The following is a 24,935-nucleotide window of genomic DNA, read 5'->3' on the forward strand; positions in this document are numbered from 1 at the left end:
TGACTTCCTATGCCCTAACAAAAGCGTGAATGACTCTTACTTCACCATAGAAGTCCATTGATGTTGGTGAGTTAGGGGGAGCATAGAACACATCACCTTCTGAATGTGAAAGGAATTTTTTTTACACTTGCTGATTTCACATTGAGGACTTTATTTCACAATCAAATATTATGTAAATGTGTTTTTTGTTATAACACATATATTGAGGCAGCACTCCTGTCACTTTGTGTATGTTGATAAGGTTGTACCTTTATAGGAGCAGCAACCTTTTTTGTTCAATATTCAGTGTGCACTATTGGTGTGTCCTAAGCGCAGGTGATCATTATCTAACATATTTAACAATAAGTCAGCAACAAGACAGCCAGTAGGTTTTGAAGCAGAGAACGTATAAAATTTGTAAAACACTATTTTTTTTTTTTTTTTTAATTGGAGACATACCATGTCTCTTTCCTACTTGCAAACTAAAACTGTACAAGGCTGTACATGTACAGCTCAGTGCACAATCCTGGCATTTGCTGGGTACTTGAATGAAGGAACTATTGTATGCATGCACAAGAGACGTCATCCTGCCCAGCTCAATTAAAATAGCCAAAGGTCCAAAACCCAGTGGGATTTCAAAACCAGCAAGTGCTCAGTCATGTCCTTCTAGAGGAGTATAGCTCCGATTTAAACACTTGACCCCTGGAAGGTTTTACCCCTTACATGACCAGAGCATTTTTGCGATTCAGCATTGAGCTACTTTAACTGGCAATTGCGGGGTCATGCAACACTGTACACAAATGAAATTTCTATCTTTCTTTCACATAAACAGAGCTTTCTTTTGGTGGTATTTGATCACCACAGGGTTTTTCTTATCTAAATGAAAAGACTGAAAATTTTGGAAACAATATTTTGTACTTTGTTATACAACATACCAATACACACAAAAAAAACCATGAATTTAGGCCAAAATGTTATAGCTTCTACTAACCATGGTACGTATACACTGGAATTTACAGTCATGACACTATACTGGTAATGGCAGTGATCAGCAACATAAAATGGGACTGATAGTGTGGTGTGCAATCTGGTGCTAGCTGACGCTGGGTGAGAGGCACACTGACATCAATGACACTGGCGGTGGGGTAATTTGAAAGCCAGGAGCACCGGCAAGGTAGCAGAATACAGGAGGACCAGGGCTGTTTTGTGCAAGTCTATTCATTTTTTTCTTTTTTTTTTTAAATCACAAAAGACCCTTTACAATCACTAAGTGGGTCATTCGTTTAACAGATTATTTGAGTTGGTTTGCTTAGTGATGTATAGTAGTTTTTAGTTTATTTTTCAGTTAATTTACAGATATGCCATTATGATTAGTAATGTTTCTTAATAAGGTGTTAAATTAGGTGCGTTTGCGAGTAGGGTATTTATGGATGTAGATACACTAGGGAAGGACACATGACCAAGATAATGCAACCTGCTTTTATGTATAGAAACTATTTTGGACTCAGTAGAGGGCAGTTTTTTTTTTTTTCATTGAAGTGCTTGTTTTTCGGGCTTATGCAATTAAGTATTAAAACACAGTCCATACACTCCTACATACAGTATGCTGGCCTACTACATGCTATATTAACATATTGGCAGGCCTATTGTACGGCATGCATGTGGCTTTTGTTGTGAGTGGTGGGGTGCAGCGATATCACTATTGCTGTATATATGGCTCCTCTGGGGTGGGTTGAGAATCGCAGGTTTAACCACCTCCATACGAGGCACTTTCACCCCAATCCTGCCCAGACCAATTTTCAGCTCTCTCACAATTTGTATGATACTCAGTCATGCAACACTGTACCCAAATTACTTTTTTGTGCTTTTTTTTCACAAAAATAGAGCTTTATTTTGGTGGTATTTAATTAGCACTGTTTTTTTTTTTTTTTGCGCTATAAATTAAAAAAGACCGAAGTTTGAAAAAACAAAAAACAAAATATGCACTTTTCTTCATTTCTGTTAGAAAATTTGGCAAATAAGTACATTTTTCCTTCATAAAATTTTGGCCAAAATGTACACTGCTACATTGCTTTGGTAAAAATAATCCTAAATGATGTGTATTATTTGGTCTGTGTGAACGTTATAGAGTCTACAAGCTATGGTACCAATCAGTGAAAATTGAACACACCTGATCAAATGATGTACTGATGGCCTCTTATTTCTTGGGACACTAACAAGCCAGGACAGTACAAATACCCCCCAAATGACCCCTTTTTAGAAAGTAGACATTCCAAGGTATTTAGTAAGATGCATTGTAAGTTTTTTTCAACCTGTAATTTTTTTCCCCGCAATGCTTTGGAAAATGAAGTAAATTCATTTTTCTTTTTCCACACAATTGTTATATTAACAGGTTATTCCTCTCACACAGCATATGCATACTCACAGCTTCACCCCAAAACACATTCTGCTGCTCCTCCTGAGTATGGGGATACCACATGCGTAAGACTTTTCCACAGCATGGCCACAGAGGCCCAACATCCAAGTAGCAGCTACAGGCGTTCAAAAGCGATACATTACACACCCAAAATTACACCCCAAAATACATTCTGCTGCTATCTTCTGGGAGTGCTATGCTGCTTATACTCGCCACTGCGCTACTGGTGGATGCCGGCTCCTCCTCAGATCTCCTGAACCTCTTTGTTTGAACGCTTTCCTCCTCAGAATCTGTTGCTGACCCATTGCTTTCAACTGGCTCATACTCAAAATCTGAGTCTGACAAAGAGTTCCCTGCTACTCCTGTCCGTCATACTCAGTATCTGGAAAGCTTCCTCGCTGGTGTATAAATTTTTTTAGACATGGTTATGCTTTACTGCTGATATTGATTGTGATGTTCACTGGTACAGATGTGGATTTCACACCGATACGCTGACAGCTATTGATCACTGGTACAGGTGTGGATTTCACACTAATAATCTGTGACAGATATTTATCAATGGTACAGGTGTGGATTTTACTCTGGTACACTGTGACAGATGTTATTCTGGTACTGATGTGGATTTTACACTAGTACTGTGTGACAGATATTGAGCACTGGTAAACTGACAGATGTGGATTTGACACTGGTAGGTCATAACAGATGTTGATCACTGGTACAGAAGTATATGAGCACTGGTACGCTGTGACAGACGTGGCTCACTGGTACGCCGACAGCTGTGTGGGGGACAATATTGCTGGTTCTATACTATGTATTTGGTACATTTTGGAAGTGTTTTTAACTTTTATGATCTAGCACAGGTCTGAACAAAAGTGCTGCATACTGGGTTTAACAGTGGAAACCACACAAAGACAGGTTAAATTATAAATGATTTATTCAAAAGCGGAGTACACTTTTTTGCTAAAAATTCATGCCAAACTACTAACTTAGCTATAAGCAGGATGACACTTAAACCACATTTTTAGAACAAAAAGCAGTTTCAACGTATCAAATTCATAATGACTCCCTTTTTGGAAATAAGTGCATATATAAAAGGTTTCTCATAGTCTTCCTTAACTTGACGAGATAAAAATTTATATTATAAAAACAGGACTAAAAGAGAAAAAAAACAAAAAAACAAAAACAATCCAAAAGACACCACACACACAAAACACACCTCAACACTTTAGCTGTTATTTCAACACACAGATACATTTAACTGTATTAAATGTAAAAATGTGTCAACTGCATCAACCCAAATTTGAAACTGCTTACTTAAAGCAAATCTTAAGTTTAAAATACTTGCATAATACAGAACTATTGGTCAGGGAACATGGTTATCTTGGTAAGGAGCTGTGAGGCTCAGAAGGCAGAGCCTGGCCCTCTACCGAAGGCCCCTTTTACACAAGCTTCCCAATCAGGTCCACCTGTTTTAGATTTTCAAACTTCATTTAAGTCTTTGGGCATGAAATAAATGGACATGCATCTGTTTACATCCATCTACCAGCAAGTCTCTATCTGGTTGGATGGGGGAACCCCAAGCAGGGGCGGACTGACAACTCATGGGGTCCCCGGGCAATAGGGGATCATGGGGCCCCTGTGTCCTTGCCCAAACTCAAAAAAGCCTATGAAAAAGGTACCAGGGGCATCTCATGGGGTCCCCTACTGACCCCGGGCCCTCGGGCAGTCCCCGAGTTTCCAAATGGTCAGTCTGCCTCTGCCCCTGCCCCCAAGTAGCATTTGCACTGCTGATATCCAAGATATTAAACTTACAGGCATTACAGGTGGGCACCCCAAAGTGCCAGCTATGTGTTTTCAGTGATAAATAGGACAATTTTTACATTTCAGATCAATTTTAACAGAAGATACGAGACCACTTTAATTGCTTAAATGTGATCAAGTTTTTGATGGGGGGGAAGGGGAGCACTGGCTTCCTAACAATTGTTCAGACTATAAAATGTTTCTCCAACACTGAGTTCCGAGAGCAATTGTGAAGAATTCTCATCAAGTCTAAAAAAGGACAATGCCTCCAAGGAAGATTGAAAAAAAAACACAACAACAAACACACAAAACAAAAAACACAGGAATTTAAGAGCATTGCCAGCTTTCAATGTATATATGAAACGATCATCCAGTGGCTACATACACCAATTTTTAACCGCTTCCTGCCAGCCATAAGCATATATGCGGCCTCTGAGCGAGTGGACCTTAAAGCCAAGCGGCCACAAATATGCATCCCTAAAGTAAACGCTTTACTGTGCTGAGAGCATGCTACCAGCACAGAAACCGGTAGGTACCTGAAAGTTCCTGATGCATACTTGCGGGAGTTTTCTACTGACTGCCATCACAGCGGTCACATGATCAGAATGGCCAACTGCACCAGCATTTATAATCTGTTAAAGGGCTGGGAGGTGGTGGCAGGAAGGGGTTAAGCGAGCCCTTTAGATAACAGAAGTACTTTCTTCTGGGATCACTAGCCAATAGAGTTGAGTCATTTTATAGAACACAGATTGGCATGTTAAAGCAATAAAGTGGCTTTTAGGCAGTTTGCAAACGGTAGTTAACACAGCCTGGCAGTTCGCAAAAAATATTTAAAAATCCTAAAAGCTGAATATTAAAATTAGTGTTTGCAGATATTCTAAAAATAGTTTACTATAAAAAAAGAAAAACACAATACCACCAATAAAACATCCTCCCCTTTTAAACAAGTGCTATCTTGCATCATAGCATCCATTTCATTGGAAGCCTTTATTTTACAAGCTTAACTTTTCATTCCACTTGAACAATCCTCCTATTCTGATACAAGTGTAACATGTGTTTACAGACCTAATATATTTTTGCCTACAGAAATAAATTACAAGAATAATTGTGATTACAAATTTCATGGTACTAGCACGATACAACTTTACCTCTGGAAAAATCGACTGTCTTCCTGAAAAGAAACGTTAAGCTTGTAAAACCCAATATTTCAAACAGATGTAAGAACTATACCTTTTCCAAATCCATATTTACAAAATATTTTATATAAAACACTTTACAACTATCTTTACCATAAAAAGTGCAATACTCTCACACTTCCTAGATTAGGAAGCAACATTCTTCATAGAAATTCTACAGGATAGCAGCCTATATCAAGCAAATAAGGTGCTTAGCTTATAACCCACAGCATATTTTGCAACCTTTTTCTAATAACAGAGGATTATGCCACTGAAATAAAGAAATAAGGCCCAATATACTGCAAGGGAAAAAGACTTTTCGTACGTGTCAATAATGTTACTGGCGCAACTGTGAACTAGCTATGTTGGCTAGCTCAATCAGGGCCAGAGCGCCATGCATACGCTCTCGCTGCTCCTGGAGACGGCGTCGAGCAGCAGAATGAGGCCCATTTTTTTCATCTTCCTCATCTTCATCAGACTGAAGATATTCTAGTGGATCTTGCTGCTCTTGGTCTGCCTTCTGAAGGGGCTTCATCTTTAATGTTGGCGGCAACTGTTCTTGTCCTTCCCAGTGTCTGAAAATAAAGATCAGCATTTTAAAAAAGGTGGCTAGGAATTTCAGCAAAAGACTACTAAGCATGATAAACCATCTTAGGATTTGTAAGGCATTTTAGGATGCTACACAGCAAACATTGTTAGAGCACTAAAAAGACTGGTATTAACCACTTGTCCTCCAGAGGATTTACCCGCCCCTTACGGAGCATGCCTTTTTCTTGCAATACGGTGCTGCGTTACTTTAACTGACAATTGCACAGTCATGCAACGTTGTACATAAATGCAACTTATGTCCTTTTCCCCCCATACAAATATAGCTTTCTTTCAGTGGTATTTGATCACCTGTGCAGTTTTTAATTTTTCTGCGCTATAAAAAAAAAAAAAAAAAAAAAAAAAGTAGTTATAATATATATATATATATAAATGGTCTACAAATGGTGATATATATATATATATATATATATATATATACACACACCTCTCTCTCTCTATACACCTCTCTCTCTCTCTCTCTCTATATATCTCTATACACCTCTCTCTCTCTCTATACATCTCTCGCTATACACCCCTCTCTCTCTATACATCTCTCGCTATACACCCCTCTCTCTCTCTATACACCTCTATCTATCTATCTATCCACACACACTGGAATTTTTATTTTTTATTTACTAGTAATGGCAGTGATCAGTGACCTATCGTGGGACTGCAGCAGGCATTCTGACGGGGGGGGGGGAACTGCCACTGAAATCCCCAGTGACACCAATACACTAATAAAAAGCACTGACACTGTACTAATGACAGTAGGCAAGAAGGAGGTTAACATCTGGGGGGATAAAAATGATTGACAGTGTGCTGTGTTGTGTTTTACTATGTAGACAAAGCAGTCTGTTCGTGCTGACAGGGGAGAGATCTGTGTTTACATACAGACCTCTCCTGGAGGAGACAATAGCAGGGGCGGGTAGAGAGCACGCGTGCACCCCCTACCCGGGAATGCAAAATTATATATATATATATATATATATATATATAGCGGTTAAGGCAGGAATGTTGTATTATTCAGCATCTGAAAACAATTCATCTAGCAAAAATGCTATAGTGCTATCATTCCATAACACATGACAAATGTTACAAAAAAATGTGAACTTTAGGTTTACCATAAGGAGACAAGTCTTAGCATGACCATACAAGTTACAATCTGATCATATACACTTTAACCACTTGCCCTCCAGAGGCTTTACCCCCCTTCCTGACCAGGCCATTTTTCACGTTACGGCGCTGCGCTACTTTAACTGACAATTGCGCGGTCGTGCATCGCTGCACCCAAATGAAATTTACATCCTTTTTTTTTCCAACGAATTGAGTTTTCTTTCGGTGGTATTTGATCGCCTGTGCATTTTTAATTTTTTGCACTATTAAAGAAAAAAAAAAAAAGACCGACAATTGAGAAAAAAAAATTATATTTTTGACTTTTTGCTATTAAACATGTCCAGTAAAAATTAAAAAAAAAAAAAAAAAAAATTTAATTTACACCAAAATGCATTCTGCTACATGCCTTTGCTAAAAAAAATTCCCAATACGTGTAAATTAATTGGTTTACATGAAAGTTATAAAGTTAACAAATGGCGGTATATATACACTGGAATTTTTTTTTTGTTTACTAGTAATGGCAGCGATTAGCGACTTAAAGTGGAACTGCAGCAGACATTCTGACACTGGGGAGAACTGACTTGGTGTCACCAACATCCCCCCAGTGACACCAATACAGTGATCAGTGCTGGGAAAAGAAAAAAAAAAAAAAAAAACACTGATCATTGTACTAATGGCACTGGGCAGGAAGGGGTTAACTGTTTTACTAGGGGGCTGTGTCAGTGTGCTTCACTGTAATCACACTGCTCAGGATGTGCACAGCCATCCAGAGCAGTGTGCCCAAGCTGACAGGGAGGAGGACTGTTAGTAAACAAAAAACAGTCCTCCTCCCTGTCGGAGATCTTCGGAAATCACCAGGTGCCAGCAAGTAATTACCGTCCGGGACCCAGTGATTGACAGCCACGGCTGCCCTGTAGCAGTATTTCAGCTATAAGGCGGATGGGAAGCGGTTAAAGCAGTCTAAGGCAAGACATTTTTTTACCTTAATGCAGGGAATGCATTCAGTATCTCTCCCTCACTCTGCTCTACATTTACCTATTTCAATCCAGTGCTGTGCCCCTCTACAGGCAGCGTTGCTCTCTCCTCCTCTTTCAACAGGCAGAGAGCACCTTTGGTTCCTACTGCTGTAAATTAAACCCTGTGATGAGGGAGCGGGACCAAGCCATGCTGTGTGTGTCAAAAGCCGAGCCGGCAGGTCTACAGAATAGGAGGAAGAAGAGGAAGAGGAGGAGGAAGAGGAGGAGGAAGAGGAGGAGGAAGAGGAGGAGGAAGAGGAGGAGGAAGAGGAGGAGGAAGAGGAGGAGGAGGAAGAAGAGGAAGAAGAGGAAGAAGAGGAGGAAGAAGGAGGAAGAGGAAGAAGGAGGAGGAGGAAGAAGGAGGAAGAGGAAGAAGGAGGAAGAGGAAGAAGAGGAAGAAGAGGAGGAAGAGGAGGAAGAGGAGGAAGAGGAAGAAGAGGAAGAAGAGGAGGAAGAGGAGGAAGAGGAAGAAGAGGAGGAAGAGGAAGAAGTAGTTTACCAAATCTACATAATAGGCGGACTAACAAGAACATTCTATTCAGGTTCTATCCAATGTACAGGCCCTTACAATACATAGCAGGCGGCAGATTTAAAAATGACAAAATCGGATTGTTGGGCAATGCGAAATCTATGTAGCAGCACATTCTAGCTGCTGGAAAGCAACAAAGCATAAGAAAATTCATGTTTCATTGGAGTACACAGTGAGATCTAGTGGCTGACGGGCATGATTGGCAGTGCCAAGAAACAAATCCTTAATGACGCATAACTAATACAATTTGCAACAGTTTAAACAGGCATGTAAATATCAAGCTGGAATATAAACTGCCATAAAACATCTTACAAACGTACTTTGCCAACCATTCTGCTGTATCTTTGTTATCAGCAACTTGCATTTTGCCGGTTTTACTGTTCGGTTCTTCTCTTCTCAATCTTGCATATGGATGCTTGGCGCAATGTCGGTTTGCATGTGTAAAACGGCTCAAACAACCTACAGATATACACAAACATCAGATTAGAAAACTGGGGGAAAAAAAAGTTCAAGGCTGCGATATGTACAGAATGCAGGGTTTACAAGTGCACTATGTACAGAGCTCAGAAGTGCATTACAAACAGAGTGCAAAGTTCAGGGGTATGCTGTGTACAGAGTGCGGACTCAAGGGTGCGCTATGCACAGGGGGAAATACCCTTCGCTCACAAGTTTCCTTGAATCTCTACTCTCTCCTACATAGACTGGCTCTAGTACCTATGTAGGTGGCTCTGCCTCCTCTCTGATTGTGGAGATCTGTCCCTGCCGCAAGTGCATGCAGGTATGTTACATCCACGAGCAGCTTCTCCTTGTAGACACAGAAGTTTTCTGTGGTTACAAAAGACAGCGGGGAGTGGAGGGGGAAAGCCGGAGGTGGTGCAATGGAGTTCCACCATGTTTTGGCTGCAAAACTGGGTGTGAGAGCCAGATGACAAGGCCTGGCAGCAAGGATTCAGCCCACGCGCCTTGTGCTTATGTGATTTTAACCAATCAGCCAGTAATCAATTACAGTAAAGCTATCACAAGCCTAATTCAGCAGCGATTACCTTCAGAAGTACACAAATTATATCCGATCTCATCTTTATTTCACTTCCATTTAAAAATGGGATCTGGAATTAACCTAAAGAGCTTATGGCTGAAAGACAATATTGGCTGACTTGCCAGATGCATAGTAGTTCCAAAAGTTCCTTCTCAACAACACTCTACAGGTACTTCACCATTTAGAAATTAGCATATAGCTTACAAGTCAAAAAGTGGCAGTTTTTGTCAGAGGGCTATATAGCGGGGGAAAAAAATTCTAACATTTTGAAGCAACACAATAACCATCAAAAATAGGGAGAAAAAAAAAAAGAAAAAAAAAAAAAAGGGGAGGCAGGGGCTAATTTTATACTCAGACCCACTGTGTACATTTTTGTACCTTTTCAGATGATTTACTAAAACAGGAGGGTGCAAAATCTGGTGCAGCTCCGCATATAAATCAACTTGCTGGTTTTATTGCCAAAGCTTAACTGAATGAGCTGACTGGCTACCATGCACAGCTGCACCAGATTCTGAATGCACCAGTTTTAGTACATCTCCTCCAAAGTCTGTACACTATAACAAGGGGCAACGTACCATTTTCTGAGCAAACAAAAGGTTTCTCTCCGGTGTGCAGGCGCTGGTGTGTTTTTAGTTGTCCACTCTGTACAAAGGCTTTCCCACATTCAGGATAGTCACAAAGGTAAGGCCTCTCTCCTTTAAGCAGAAAAAAAAAAAACAAAACAAAAAAACTTAACATACCAAACATGTACAATAGTCAACTGATGCAATCAAAATGGAACAGATTCCTGTTTCAGAATACAAAAGTATTGGCAAACTTTAAAGTGGAACCATCAACCAAAAAAGTGTCTAGTTTTCAATAGAGTGCTCTTTCTTGCCACAGTTCCAGACCAGGGGTGGACTGACAACTCATGAGGCCCCCGGGTCCTTGCCCAAACTCAATAAAGCCTATGAAAAAGGTACCAGGGGCATCTCATGGGGCCCCCTACCGACCTTAGGCCCTAGGGCAGTGCCCGAGTTTCCAAATGGTCAGTCTGCCCCTGTTCCAGAATCAGTGTAAATCTCAAAGTGAGTTGAATTCCAGTGTTAGACAGTTGTCATCATAACAAGTGTTTTCATTGGAATATTTCCCTTTTGTTATATACACACACAAGCTAAAATGTTAGATTTACTGTTTTTTCAGATGACAGTAATCACCAGGAGAGAAGGTGAATATAAAACTTAAGACAAACAGCAATAAAAGCCTGACAGTTACCAACTCTTACTACTCCACTTTAATGCCCACATCAACTTCAATTCATGATGCAACAGTGGTTCACATAACTGTCCACCACTGTTGGCTGCTCTGCTGTATGCATTATGTAAAGAAAGATCAATAAGTGCTCAATTCACTAACATTTGCCATTTGTAAGAACTTTTCACTTACTGGATTGTTAGTTTCAGCTATGGCTCATTTCTGAGAACTCCGATTTCTATTGCTTATTGAACTGAGACTACAGTCAGGAAAACCGATGCTGTATGTATAATCTTCTCTCCATTTTGCAAAAGCAGGGATCCGGTTTATTACATTTAGAGCAAATTAAGCCTCCTAACCCAAGAAGCCAATCAGGTTTATTCATTATCTAGGTAAAATTAGCCAACTACCAAACTGGAATTACGTTCTAGGCTAACCTGTATGTGTTCTTTTATGGGCTTGTAAAGACTTCTCTCGAGGAAACACTCTTTTGCATATATTGCACCGAATCCTGCTTGAAGAGTGTTCGCCCTCACTTATCAAGTCTCGAACCGTTTCTGCTCTTGGACGGCCACGTCGGATTCCATCCTGTGAAAGGGAACCAAATGAGTTTAAAGATCTCATAACGCCATTAATGCTAGTAACAGCCTATCATATTAAAGCATGCCACTTCTAGCATTTTTGCAGCTTCTAATAGTGGAGCGAGCTAGATTTTAAATATTATTGTAAATAACTTGTTTTTTGAAGCAGGGAAAAGCTAATACACAAAATGTACCAGATCATACCTACCTATTTTCATCCATAACTCTGCTAGAGCCCTAGGAAATATTCTACCACCGGGCATAGGGACATTAAAATCTACTGTTTCATGATTTAGCACTAGAGCGGCCAGTTGCCACATCCAAGCACTGTTACAAGAGGCCATGGGAGCCCAATTAGCCTTGAGTAGGTTTTCAAATTCAGAAAGTTAGAACTTGCTGTGTCAGAGCCTGATGTTTCTATGCATTGAGAAGGGATATGCCTACACAGTACAGTAGGCTCCTGTCTGAGTGGTTGTTACAGGTACAGAGATGCTTAAGGAAATGTGTTCTGTGGGAAAAGTGAAGGCTGCCATTTCTGACCTGAAAACACTAGGTGCCTTGACTAAATAGCTGAGTCACTGAACTGGAAAAGTAAAGCAGCAGGGTGGGTCTGGGTGCACTTGAATACTTTCCACTCTGCAGCTTGGTATTGTTATTGCAGAATCTGTTCTACAAGGACCCCCAGATGTTCGCCTTTAATGAGCAACTTGCATGCACATTTTTAGCTGCCATTTGCAATACTTTACATTTTTAGTACATGTAATACAGTACATGCATGTTTTAGCTAAATTAAGGGCCAAGTTCACCTTACATAAAAAAAATATATATTTTTTCAGGAAACAAAATGTGCATTTATTATTTTCTCCACAGGAGTCTGCAAAGCATTGCATCCACAATCAAAGGATCAAGGTGCAATGTCAGGCTCCTGCAAACTCTTCCTCCAGCTATCAGCTGTAACTCTGTACGGGCTTTCAGCTGGAGAGCAGCAAGTATGGTCAATGGACAAGTATGCTCATTACTGCACTTGTTTTGCCATTGCCAACACCAAGTCAGGCCTGCGGTGGTGGCAGATCGGATTTGTAGTTGCTTCATTCACAGAGCTCTCAGATTCAATGACCCAGCTCAGTAGCTGCATGGGAATAACCCCTGCATGATGTCACAAAGGGGGGCTCAGCAACAACACCCTATATACTGGTGTAGCATACCATTATGAGAGGTAGAGTTATCCTTTAAGTGAAACTACAGGAAACAGTAGTGCCTCTATGTAAAATAGAGCACTAAACACCTTCTCAGAATAGAATTTAAACTGAACCTTCAGGCAACGGTTTTCTAACAGCACACAATCCAATCCCCCTTGTGATAGCGATAAAAAAAAAAACAAAACAAATTACAAAATTCTAATAAAAAATATTAAAAATTACTGTAATCCACGCTGCCCCACATACATTTGCTTGCGTATGTAAGCTGCAGTCGCACTACACATATGACATCACTTCAAGCATCTGATTGAGAGCAAGAACTCTTGCACACGAGCGCACAGCTAACTCCAAACTGGTGAGCTGTAAAGGCTTTTAAAGCGTGACACATGGAGATTTATGGGTACCGTAGTTCATTGCAATATCACAGGCGCACTCAAAAAAAAAATGTTTTTTGAGATTTGGAGGAGGCAGAGAGCAAATTTACAGCAGTTTTCTGAGTTAAGAATACATACTTGAATAGAATTTTTTTTAAAAACAGTTTATTGGTGTATGCGGTCATTGCTTTTTTGGAGAAAACTGGCTGCCTGGTTAACTGCTGATGCCCTTCAGTACATTCTAAGTCACCAACCTGCAACATGAAGAAGGGTCAACTGCACACAGGAGAATTGATGAATATAGTGTATATTTATTGATCCATAGGACATGCAAAACACCAGGACATGAATACAGGACCTGTTAACGCGTTTCACACGATCTTGTGGTTAACAGCTTCCATACCAGGCACTTTTACCCCCTTCCTGCAAGGCCATTTTTCAGGTATCAGCGCTCACACTTTGAATGACAATTGCGCGGTCATACAACACTGTACCCAAACTAAAATTTATCATTTTCGTCACACAACTAGAGCTTTCTTTTGGTGGTATTTAATCAACACTGGGGTTTTTATTTTTTGCTAAATTAATAAAAAAAAGACTGAAAATGTTGAAAAAAAAAAAAAAAAACCCACATGTTTTTCTTTGTTTCTGTTATAAAAGTTTGCAAATAAATAATTGTTCTTCATAAATTTAGGCCGAGATGTATTCTGCTACATGTCTTTGGTGAAAATAACCCAAATTAGGATGTATTATTTAGTTTGTAGGAAAGTTATAGAGTTCACAAACTATGGGATATATCTGAATATTGATCAATCCTGAAGTACTGACGGCCAACCTAATTTCTTGAGGTCCAAGAATGTCAGAACAGTACAGATATCCCCAAATGACCACTTTTTACAAAGTAGACAGTCCGACGTACTTCATAAGAGGCATGGCGAGTTTTTTGAAGTTGTAATTTTTTTGTCATAATTTTTCGGAAAATTAAAAAAATTATTTTCACAAAATTTTTTTTTAACATACTGTCACCAGTGCAGTACAGCTTCATCATATAACTAGCATGGCGGTGATCAGGGACACCGACTGGTGACAGTATGAAAAAAAAAAATTTTTTTTATTCGTTTTAATTACATTTTTGGGGGTTTTTTTTAAGATTTTTTTTTTCATATTTTACTATGACCAAGATAGTACAATGTTACCATAGTAACACTGTACTACATTGGGGAAGTGATCAGTAATTTTTTTTTTTACATACAATTTGCTTATAGCAAAGAATTACTTTGCTATAAGCAAGCATTTACCTGTATGACATCGATTCATTCAGGGTTTTTTTTGTGCTTAGCTGTGATTTGGCCACAGCTAACCACATGACACAGCTGGGCTGTGATTGGCCCAGCTTGTGCATGTGATTGCTGTGACCATTCACAGCTAGACACACTTGTATACAATGGATGGCATGAAAGGAAGCCATCCATTGTATACAACTGTCATGTGACCTGCTGTGTTTGGTCACAGCAAGTCACATGGTAATGGCAACGGGGCCGGTACTCAGATCTGTCATCGGCCGTGTCCGAAGTACACGGCCGGTGACAGATCACGCCGCTGCGCGGCTCTGCGGGCATGTAATCTGTTTGGTCATCCATATGGCTTCCACCCGGAGGGACGAGGGGTTTTGCAGGCCGCCATCTGGCTATAACCTGTTAAGCACGAGATCATGTGAAACACGTTAACAGGTCCTGTATTCATGTCCTGGTGTTTTGCATGTAATATGGATCAATAAATATACACTATTAGTGGTGCACCAAAATTAAAAATTCTGGTACCGAAACCAATAATTCAGAACGCATGTGGCCAAAAACCAAAAAAATTCAGCTGTATGTGGGGGGGGGGGGGGGGCTCCAATTTATTTTTCCCTATTTTCATGTATATTTTTATTTTTTAACTTATGATTTTATTGCTATCACATAGGGGACCAATAGTCCCCTATGTGATAGCGTATGAGTGACAGGTCCTCTTTGTAGGGGGGAGAGGAGCAGTGTATACAGAGAGGCTCCCTCACTGGCTGTCACTATATGTCAGTGCCGGTTTTTAAATGCAATTGCCAGCTTTTTTTCTTCACTATAGCTCACAGAATTAGCCATCACTTTCCTGGGAGCTAAAGGAAACTTTGTTTCTTTTAGCTGGGGGGAAAGTGACAGCTAATTCTGCCAGCTATAGTGAAGAAAAAAAAAAAAGCCAGTAATTAAATGTAAAAACCGGTACTGACATATAGGGGTTTATTTACTAAAGCTGGAGAGTCCAAAATCAGACTCCCTTCTGCATAGAAACCAATCAGCTTCTAACCTCAGCTTGTTCAATGAAGCTTTGGCAATGAAACCTGGAAGCTGATTGGTTTCTATGCAGAAGTGAGTCTGATTTTGCACTCTCCAGCTTTAGTAAATAAACCCCATAGTGACAGCCAGTGACTGCATACACTGCTCCTCTCCTGCCTTTCTCCGCTGCCCTTTCACATCTACAGTACACAGTCTCACGTATCGGCTAAATGTCGATAAGGCTATTTTCATCCAGTATGTTTCGGTGGCTGAAATTTCGGTGCATCCCTATACACTATATTCATCAATCCTCTGGTGTGCGACTGACCCTTCTTCCAGTTGCATCGTGTCTGGTGGCAAGCCAGAGCCTGCACCTGTCATGGATTGATCTGGATTGTTTGCCTGAGCGGTATACCTCTGTTCTTGTAAGTCACCAACCTACGGAGAAAGAACTGACATGCCCCATGCTTGTTCCAGATCTGTATTCAAACTGTGGAAACCACATATAGCTAGGAAAACCACATTAGGAGGGGGCAGGCAATCCCTGCATGTCTTTTATGACAGGTGTCACTTAGAACAGGTTTCTGAAAATACAGCATTTTCTTTTCTTGCTTACAACCTCCAACTGGCAGAAGTTCAAATATTTTTGTGCCCACTCATATGAATAAAGGATTTCCCCTTTCGCCTCCTAGCGATAAATCAGCTTCATTCTTTAACAGTTTGGTCATCCTTGGAAACATACAAAGGATAATCTGACTACTTGCTCTCACAACAGACTGCTTGAACACTTGTGTGTACAGTGCTCTTTACAAGAACAAAATGGCAAGATCTTTGGATACTGCAGCAGGAGAGCCACTACAGCAGCGTGGGGCATTATCAGTAAAGCAGCCTCGTCAAGCACACAGCCTTTCATAGGTGTCAATGTTTTCTTGCATAAAGCTGCTGATTAGGCATAGGTTAGTTCAAAAATACTGAGGAAAGCAGGAGGATTTACTGAATCTTAAAGTGCATCTCTAAGCATGGGTTTCTTTATTTAGTTTTCCAAAGTGTGAATCAGTCAGACCCCCAAGTTTTTATCACTGTGCCCCCATTGGGGAGGTTTCTTCCCTATCTGTACTGGTGGCCACAGTCACTAGGAGAGAGGAAATACAAAATTGTAGAGCGGTTGCCAAAACATGATGTATGAGGAAATATTCCAGAGGGGACTGCTGTTCTGGTGACATCTGTCAGAGGAGAATGCCTCTCACAGTGGGAGATTTCCTCTAACCTCTAACTTCATGCTACACCAAACTTCTAATTGCCTATATAATATATTATATAATCACACACACACGTGAAATAAAGCGGTCTAAAACCCAACTCCTCAACATAGCTGGGAAAACAAAGTACGCCTAAAGACAAAGCTTTTTTTCTATATTTTGGACAAGTACAACAGACCTAAAACCGCTGTCCGTTTTTTTTTTTTTATATATCTCATCAATATTTCTCTTCATGTCCTGTAGACTCAATAGGAAGTAAAAGGGAAACTTTCCAATGTGTGGAAAATCCCCACTTAAGGCTAGTACACACAATAAGAAAATCAGACAAAAACAAAACACACAGCAAACATTTTTGGAGCAATCGCCTGATAATGTGATCGTTAGTAAACCGCTTTCGAGAGCTGATCTCAATAGTACATGCAAAATTATACAAAGGGACAAGCATAAAAAGGTTTCTCGTATGATAACAAAACAAGCGATTTTCATTTATTCAATACAGTATTTGTACAAAAAAAAAAAAAACGAACCACCAAGACCATGCATGCTTGGAAATGAATGAATGCATTGCATCATCCCAGGAAAATGTACCCTGTCTTATGAGACTTTTCGTAACTTTAGTAACCTATTTGTTTTCGGTATGAGACTAGTATGGAAAAAAAAAAAAAAAAAAAAAAAAAAAGCTGTTCATTCATCTGATATTCTTGTCGTGTGTAGTTGTCACAGGGACATGTGTCCACATTTGAAGATTTCCCCCCTACTCCTTGTCTGGGGGAAAGTTAGAATTCTGGATCAACACCTTCCGACCCAGCTTATAGCAGATTGATGGTCGGGCAGGACACTCGCCCTTGTGACTGGGCGTCATATGACGTCCTATCAAAAGCAAATATTCACGCGGCCGGGGGCCATGATCTGTCACCAGCTATGTCCAAGGGACACAGCCGATGACATATCACATCGGCCCGTTCCCAGTGTCATGTGACCGCTGTGACCAATCACAGCAGATCACATGCTGATTATATACAATGGATGGCTTCCGGTCATGCCATTCATTGTATACAATTGTGTTAGCTGTGATTGATCACAGCAGTCTCATGGTACAGACAGGGCCAATCACAGCCCATCTGTATCATGCGATGAGCTTTGCCCAATCACAAGACTGAATGAATCAGTTTCATTCAGTAACAATGATTTCAAATATTAATAAATTAAATTGGTATTAGCAATCATAATGTGCAAAAAATAAAGAAATAAATCCTGATCACTTGCCCAGAGTAGTTCAATGTTACTATGGTAACATTATATTGCTTTGGTCACAGTGTGTTGAAAAAAAAAAAATTGTAAACAAACAAAAAAAAAAATGTAATAAAAGATAGCAAAATTTGAAAAAAAAAAAAAAAAAAAAAAAAAAAAATTTTTTTTTTACATTCTGTCACCAGTCAGTGTCCCTGATCACCGCCACACCAGTTATATAAATCACGCTGTACTGGACTGGGAACAAATATGAAAAAAGTTTGTTTTTTTTAACCACTTGAGCGCCTGAGGATTTACCCCCCTTAATGACCAGGCCTCTTTTTGCTACTCGGCGCTGCACTAATTCAACTGATAATTGCGCGGTCATGCAATGCTGCACCCAAACAAAATTTACGTCCTTTTTTTCACACAAATAGAGCTTTCTTTCGGTGTAATTTGATCACCTGTGCGCTTTTTATTTTTCACACTATAAACAAAAAAAAGCCAAAAATTTTGAAGAAAAACAATATTTTTTACTTTCAGCTATAAAAAATATATAATAAACTGAAAGTTAGTTATAAATTTAGGCCAAAATGTATTCTGTTCCATGTTTTTGATAAAAAAAATCCCAATAAGTGTATATTGATTGCTTTGTGTGAAAGTTATAGCGTCTGAAAACTATGGTATAAATACTGCAATTTACGCCATTTTTCTGCTATACAGCGCTGCGCCAATGTAACGGACAATTGCGCGGTCATGCAATATGGTACATAAATGAAATTTACATCCTTTTCCCCCCCCACAAATTGAGCTTTCTTTTGGTGGTATTTGATCGCCTGTGCGGTTTTTATTTTTTGCGCTATAAAAAAAAAAAAGGCTGACAATTTTGAGGGAAAAAAAACAATATTTTGGACTTTTTGCTATAAAACATGTCCAGTAAAAAAAAATTCAAAAATAAAATTTAGTCATAAATTTCTGTCAAAATGCATTCTGCGACATGTCTTTGCTAAAAAAAAACCCAATACGTGTAAATTAATTGGTTTACGTGAAAGCGTTTACAAATGGCGGGAAAGATACTGGGATTTTTAGTTTTTTTTTTATACTAATAATGGCGGCGATCATCGAATTATGGCGCGATCAGGGACTTATGGCAGCGACCAGCAACTTATGGCGGGACTGCGGCGGACATTCGGACATTGGGGGGTACTGACATCCCCAAAAACACTAATACAGTGATCAGTGCAAAAAAAAAAAAAAAAAAACACTGACACTGTACTAATGGCAATGGGGAGGAAGGGGTTAACTTTATTTTGCAGGGAAGGGCTATAGGAGTGAGGGGAGTGTTTTACTAGGGGGCGGGATTGTGTACTGGACGGGACAAGGCTGATGGAGAAAGAGAAACGGTTCTGTTCTTTCTCGATCAGCTCATCCTCGAGCTGACAGGGAAGTGACAGACAGCACAGCAACTGCAGCTGTGCTCTCTGTCACTGTTTGCCGCCGATCGCTGGGAAACAGCCGCTAAGGAGCGCCTGTGACCCGGCGACTGACATCTGCGGCAGTGATCGTCGGGACAGATAGGGCGGCGGCGCGCCTCCTATTTGTTTACAAAACACGTTTTAAAACGTGGTTTTGCCTGCGAGTGCCGCCCTGCCGCCGTATATGTACAGTGGCTGGGCGGCATGTAGTTAATTTCTACATTTTCCAACAAATTGTAATTACAACCACCAAAAAAACTCACTATGCCTCTTACTAAATAGCTTGAGCCATTTTCCAAAAATGGGTAATTTGGGGGGGGGGGGGGTATTTGAACTATGCTGGCATTTTCGGGCCTCAAGAAAGGAGAATGGCCATCATTACATTGATCGATTGTCAGAGATGGCCATTCTCCTTTCTTGAGGCCCAAAAACACCAGCATAGTACAAATACCCCCCAAACTACCCAGGCCTAGGCTTCCATAGTGTGTGTGTGTGTATGTGTGTGTATGTGTGTGTATGTGTGTGTATATACACACACACACATATACAGTCAGGTCCATAAATATTGGGACATCGACACAATTCTATACACCAACACAATGGATTTAAAATGAAACGAACAAGATGTGCTTTAACTGCAGACTGTCAGCTTTAATTTGAGGGTATTTACATCCAAATCAGGTGAACGGTGTAGGAATTACAACAGTTTGCATATGTGCCTCCCACTTGTTAAGGGACCAAAAGTAATGGGACAGTTGGCTTCTCAGCTGTTCCATGGCTAGGTGTGTGTTATTCCCTCATTATCCCAATTACATTGAGCAGATAAAAGGTCCAGGGTTCATTTCAAGTGTGCTATTTGCATTTGGAATCTGTTGCTGTCAACTCTCAAGATGAGATCCAAAGAGCTGTCACTATCAGTGAAGCAAGCCATCATTAGGCTGAAAAAACAAAACAAACCCATCAGAGAGATAGCAAAAACATTAGGCGTGGCCAAAACAACTGTTTGGAACATTCTTAAAAAGAAGGAACGCACCGGTGAGCTCAGCAACACCAAAAGACTCGGAAGACCACGGAAAACAACTGTGGTGGATAACCGAAGAATTCTTTCCCTGGTGAAGAAAACACCCTTCACAACAGTTGGCCAGATCAAGAACACTCTCCAGGAGGTAGGTGTATGTGTGTCAAAGTCAACAATCAAGAGAAGACTTCACCAGAGTGAATACAGAGGGTTCACCACAAGATGGAAACCATTGGTGAGCCTCAAAAACAGGAAGGCCAGATTAGAGTTTGCCAAACGACATCTAAAAAAGCCTTCACAGTTCTGGAACAACATCCTATGGACAGATGAGACCAAGATCAACTTGTACCAGAGTGATGGGAAGAGAAGAGTATGGAGAAGGAAAGGAACTGCTCATAATCCTAAGCATACCACCTCATCAGTGAAGCATGGTGGTGGTAGTGCCATGGCGTTGGCATGTATGGCTGCCAATGGAACTGGTTCTCTTGTATTTATTGATGATGTGACTGCTGACAAAAGCAGCAGGATGAATTCTGAAGTGTTTCGGGAATATTATCTGCTCATATTCAGCCAAATGCTTCACAACTCATTGGACGCCGCTTCACAGTGCAGATGGACAATGACCCAAAGCAGACTGCAAAAGCAACCAAAGAGTTTAAGGGAAAGAAGTGGAATGTTATGCAATGGCCAAGTCAATCACCTGACCTGAATCCGATTGAGCATGCATTTCACTTGCTGAAGACAAAACTGAAGGGAAAATGCCCCAAGAACAAGCAGGAACTGAAGACAGTTGCAGTAGAGGCCTGGCAGAGCATCACCAGGGATGAAACCCAGCGTCTGGTGATGTCTATGCGTTCCAGACTTCAAGCTGTAATTGATTGCAAAGGATTTGCAACCAGGTATTAAAAAGTGAAAAATTTGATTTATGATTATTATTCTGTCCCATTACTTTTGGTCCCTTAACAAGTGGGAGGCACATATGCAAACTGTTGTAATTCCTATACCGTTCACCTGATTTGGATGTAAATACCCTCAAATTAAAGCTGACAGTCTGCAGTTAAAACACATCTTGTTTGTTTCATTTTAAATCCATTGTGGTGGTGTATAGATCCAAAAATGTTAGAATTGTGTCGATGTCCCAATATTTATGGATCTGACTGTATATATATACACACACACACACACATATATATACATACATACACACACACACAGCATTGTTTGTGGACTTTAACTTTACTACAGACTAAATAATATACACTAATGTGGGGTATATTCACCAGAGAAATGTAGAATACATTTTGACCAAAATTTATGAAGAAATGTTATTAATTTGCAAACTTTTATAACAAAAACGAAGAAAAAAAGGAGGGTTTTTTTTTGTTTATTTAGCAAAAAATAAAAAACTCAGTGGTGATTAAATACTACCAAAAGAAAGCTCTATTTGTGTGAAAAAAAGATAAAAAAATTTTTATGGGTACAGTGTTGCATGACCGCGCAATGGTCATTCACAGTGCAACAACACTGAAAGCTGAAAATTGGCCTGTGCAGGAAGGGGGTAAAAGAGCCTATGTTAATGGAGATGCAGTGGCTTTACAGACACACAGATCCACGCCTAACAGCTAAGGACAGGTGGGCAACACAGAGCAGACAGGGTGCATTAGAAGCTGTGCTCCATTCATGTCAAACTTATATACAGGCGAGTCCATACAGCTGCTGTGTCTCCATTGACTAACACAGGCTGCCTGCACAGCTCCAAAAATGAACAAATGGCCCTTCACATCACACAGGCCTAGGCTTCCCTATGAATGATGCCTTACTTTCACTTCTTTGCCTGGAGACACTGGTGATAAGGACAAATAAGTGAAGCACCCCAAATGGGAGTACCGACAGCAATAAACATCTGAGAGGGGTTCTATTACCTCTCCACATCATCCAAATGTTAAAAAAAAAAAAAGTTTTATCTTTAGTTATACTTTGAGGCCATCAGCCCAAAAGCATAGTAGTTGGAAGCTAAAGGCCTCAAGCACACTGGCAATTGATTTTAACTCTCCTAAAAGCCAGCAGTGTTTTGGCCAAAAACAGGCTTGTAAAAAGTATGTACCGTGTTTACCTGCATCTTGTGTTTGGGTAACCAGTGCAGCAGTCTGAGGATCTGAACTCCCTGTGCATATCCCACTACTTTCTGCAAGGTTTCCAGGACAGATCAGAGCACTGCTGATTGCTCAGTGCTGGTGCAGAGAATCACTTTGATTCATCCTGGAAGCCTTGCACAGAGAAGGGCAAGAATTGCAAATGTGGACTGTTACACTGGCTGTGTGGGCACTGACAGCTCACTACCTACACAGGTAAGTACAGCAGGGATGGGAAGAGGGTCTGGAACAGGACTGCAGGGTGTTAGTTTTTCCTTTAGTTCTACATTAAAGGATTAGTTTGCCTATTCTGAAAAGATGAAGCAACACCCTACAGTCCTGTTCCAGCCCCCCTCCCTTCCCTGGTGTACTTACCTCTGTGGGTAATGAGCTTTCTCTGCCAACACAAAACACAGCTCATCACCCAGAGAAGTAGCCAGTACACCCTCCCAGGCCTTGCTGTATGTACCTCTGTGGGTGCTGGTGCAGAGAATCACTTTGATTCATCCTGGAAGCCTTGCACAGAGAAGGGCAAGAATTGCAAATGTGGACTGTTACACTGGCTGTGTGGGCACTGACAGCTCACTACCTACACAGGTAAGTACAGCAGGGAGGGGGGAGAGAGGCTGGAACGGGACTGCAGGGTGTTAGTTCATCTTTTAATAGGCAAACTAACCCATTAAAGTAGAACTAAAAGGAAAACCTTCCTCCCATTCTGGATAAAGGGAGAGTTCTAACCCTTGTCTGTATTTTGCCATCTGTATCCCAGCTGGGAGATTCCCTCTACTTCCTGTCCCAGAGCCACAACCGGAAGTGAGTCACCAGAACTAGTGTCCCCATTGGCAGAGTTCCCCTCTGGTGAATCGTGGGGTTCTCTCTAGTACACAGGATGACTAAACTCTCCCTAATGGGGACACAGCAGTAACAAGAGCTGAGCGATGTTCTAAGCCTTTCCTCCTAGTGAGGCATGGATGCAGGTAGAGTGCTCACCCTCAGAGCTCCTTCCTCTCCTCCGCTGCTCCTGGCCAGGCCGGGGCTGATGGCATCATGGACGGGCTCCCGGGCAGCTTGGCCAGGCTCGGCAGGGGGCATAGGGAGCCTGGCCGGGGGTCCGGGGCTAAGGGTGACGTTGTGCGCGTTCTCCCCCCACCTCCACGGGTACACCATAAAGTCGCTGAAGCCGGGGCTGGTGGGGACCGGGCTAAGCGGGGTGGCAGAGAAGGGCGGCCGGCGGGGTTTGATGGGTGTGTGGGCGGAGGTGGTGGGGGACACCGCCTTGATGACAGACACCAGCACCGGGCGGGGAGGAGACGAGTCCTGAGATGAAGGAGAAGAGCGCAGGACCGGAGACGAGCACACGTCAGACATCATGCTGAGGGACACCGGCAGGAGAGCGCGCCTTGTTCTCTGGCAGTGTACAACCCATCCGACAAATCCAATAGGGAAGATCAGGCGCCCGGCTACACTTGTCACTGACTGCAGGGCTGAGGAGGCGGCGGCCGCTCAGTCCTTCTCTTCTTTTTCCCGCGTTACATTTCGCGCCTGATGGCAGCCAATCACATTCACGACTCCAGGCGGCAGCTCCAGCGTTATAAGACGGGCAGACCGCAGGACCAATAGAAGCGTGTGCAAGGAAAACTCCTCGGAGAACGGAGGCTGCTGATTGGAGGACAATAACGTCAGACGGTCCTTCGAGCGTCTTTTGGAGGAGACGGTCTTTCTTGCTGCTGTTTGACACATTCTCATCCTTCTATGAATGGAAGACGTCACCTTCCACACACCTGACGTCAGACAGAGCGGGGCTGCGAGTGACATGAGGAGGGCTTCTCGGCTGGTGAAGGATGCTGGCGCCAAATTTCGCTTGTAGTTTCCCGCGCTCACATAGATGCTTCTAGAGAGCGGGGCTGTGTGACTGGAGAGCTTCCAGCAGAAAACCACTGATACCAGGATGTCGGCTATTGTGCGGAACCAGTATTGAGCTTTTACACGAACGTATTATTCAGAATCCTAGATAGCACGGTGTGGGAAATATCATTTGTATTTATTCCGAGGCCCTCTTCACACCGCCACTAATTATTTCTAATTGGAAAGTGCTTTTATTGATCGTTCAATGGTGCCATCCACACAGTGCATTTTTGTCCTTTAGGGCCCATTCACACCAGAAACTGTGCATTTAGGCCTGATTCATGCCTGTGTGTTACAAGTCATGCATTTTTCTCAGGACATTGTGTGTTTTTCTTTAACCACGTGCTGGGCATTTTTACCTCGTTCCTGCCAAGGTCAATGTCAGCGCTGTCACAACACTACCATATGACATTTTTACCATTTTATTCACACAAATAGAGCCTTCATTTGGTGGTATTTAACCACTTGCCCTCCAGAGGATTTACCCCCCCCTCCTTTCCAGGCCTTTTTGCTACTCAGCGCTGCACTAATTCAACTGGTAATTGCACGGTCATGCAATGCTTCACCC

The 24,935-nt window shown here is 41.4% G+C and overlaps 1 protein-coding gene across 1 annotated transcript; it reads right to left on the reverse strand.

The window, feature by feature from the left end:
• Nucleotides 1-3,311: 3,311 nt before the first annotated feature.
• ZNF367 (zinc finger protein 367) lies at nt 3,312-23,985 on the reverse strand. The gene is made up of 5 exons (XM_089662142.1): nt 23,453-23,985; nt 11,323-11,473; nt 10,228-10,347; nt 8,937-9,075; nt 3,312-5,945 (listed from the first exon to the last, which is right to left on the reverse strand). Exons 1-5 carry the CDS (start codon nt 23,831-23,833, stop codon nt 5,708-5,710), a joined length of 1,029 nt encoding a protein of 342 aa, XP_089518268.1. The 5' UTR covers nt 23,834-23,985; the 3' UTR covers nt 3,312-5,707.
• Nucleotides 23,986-24,935: the final 950 nt, after the last annotated feature.

The sequence above is a fragment of the Staurois parvus genome, unplaced genomic scaffold (assembly GCF_062004578.1).
Source record: "Staurois parvus isolate SC_StPar_1 unplaced genomic scaffold, SC_StPar_1.0 ptg001432l, whole genome shotgun sequence".
NCBI lineage: Eukaryota > Metazoa > Chordata > Amphibia > Anura > Ranidae > Staurois > Staurois parvus.

What these genes read in the sequence shown, in the direction of transcription:
- ZNF367 (XM_089662142.1), bottom strand. Translation starts at nt 23,833, where the DNA reads ATGATGTCTGACGTGTGCTCGTCTCCGGTCCTGCGCTCTTCTCCTTCA. An exon ending in CCATAAAAGAACACATACAG is followed by an intron (nt 10,348 to 11,322) that starts GTTAGCCTAGAA and finishes TTCTGCTTAAAG; the next exon opens with GAGAGAGGCCTTACCTTTGT. An exon ending in ACAGCAGAATGGTTGGCAAA is followed by an intron (nt 5,946 to 8,936) that starts GTACGTTTGTAA and finishes CTTTATTTTCAG; the next exon opens with ACACTGGGAAGGACAAGAAC.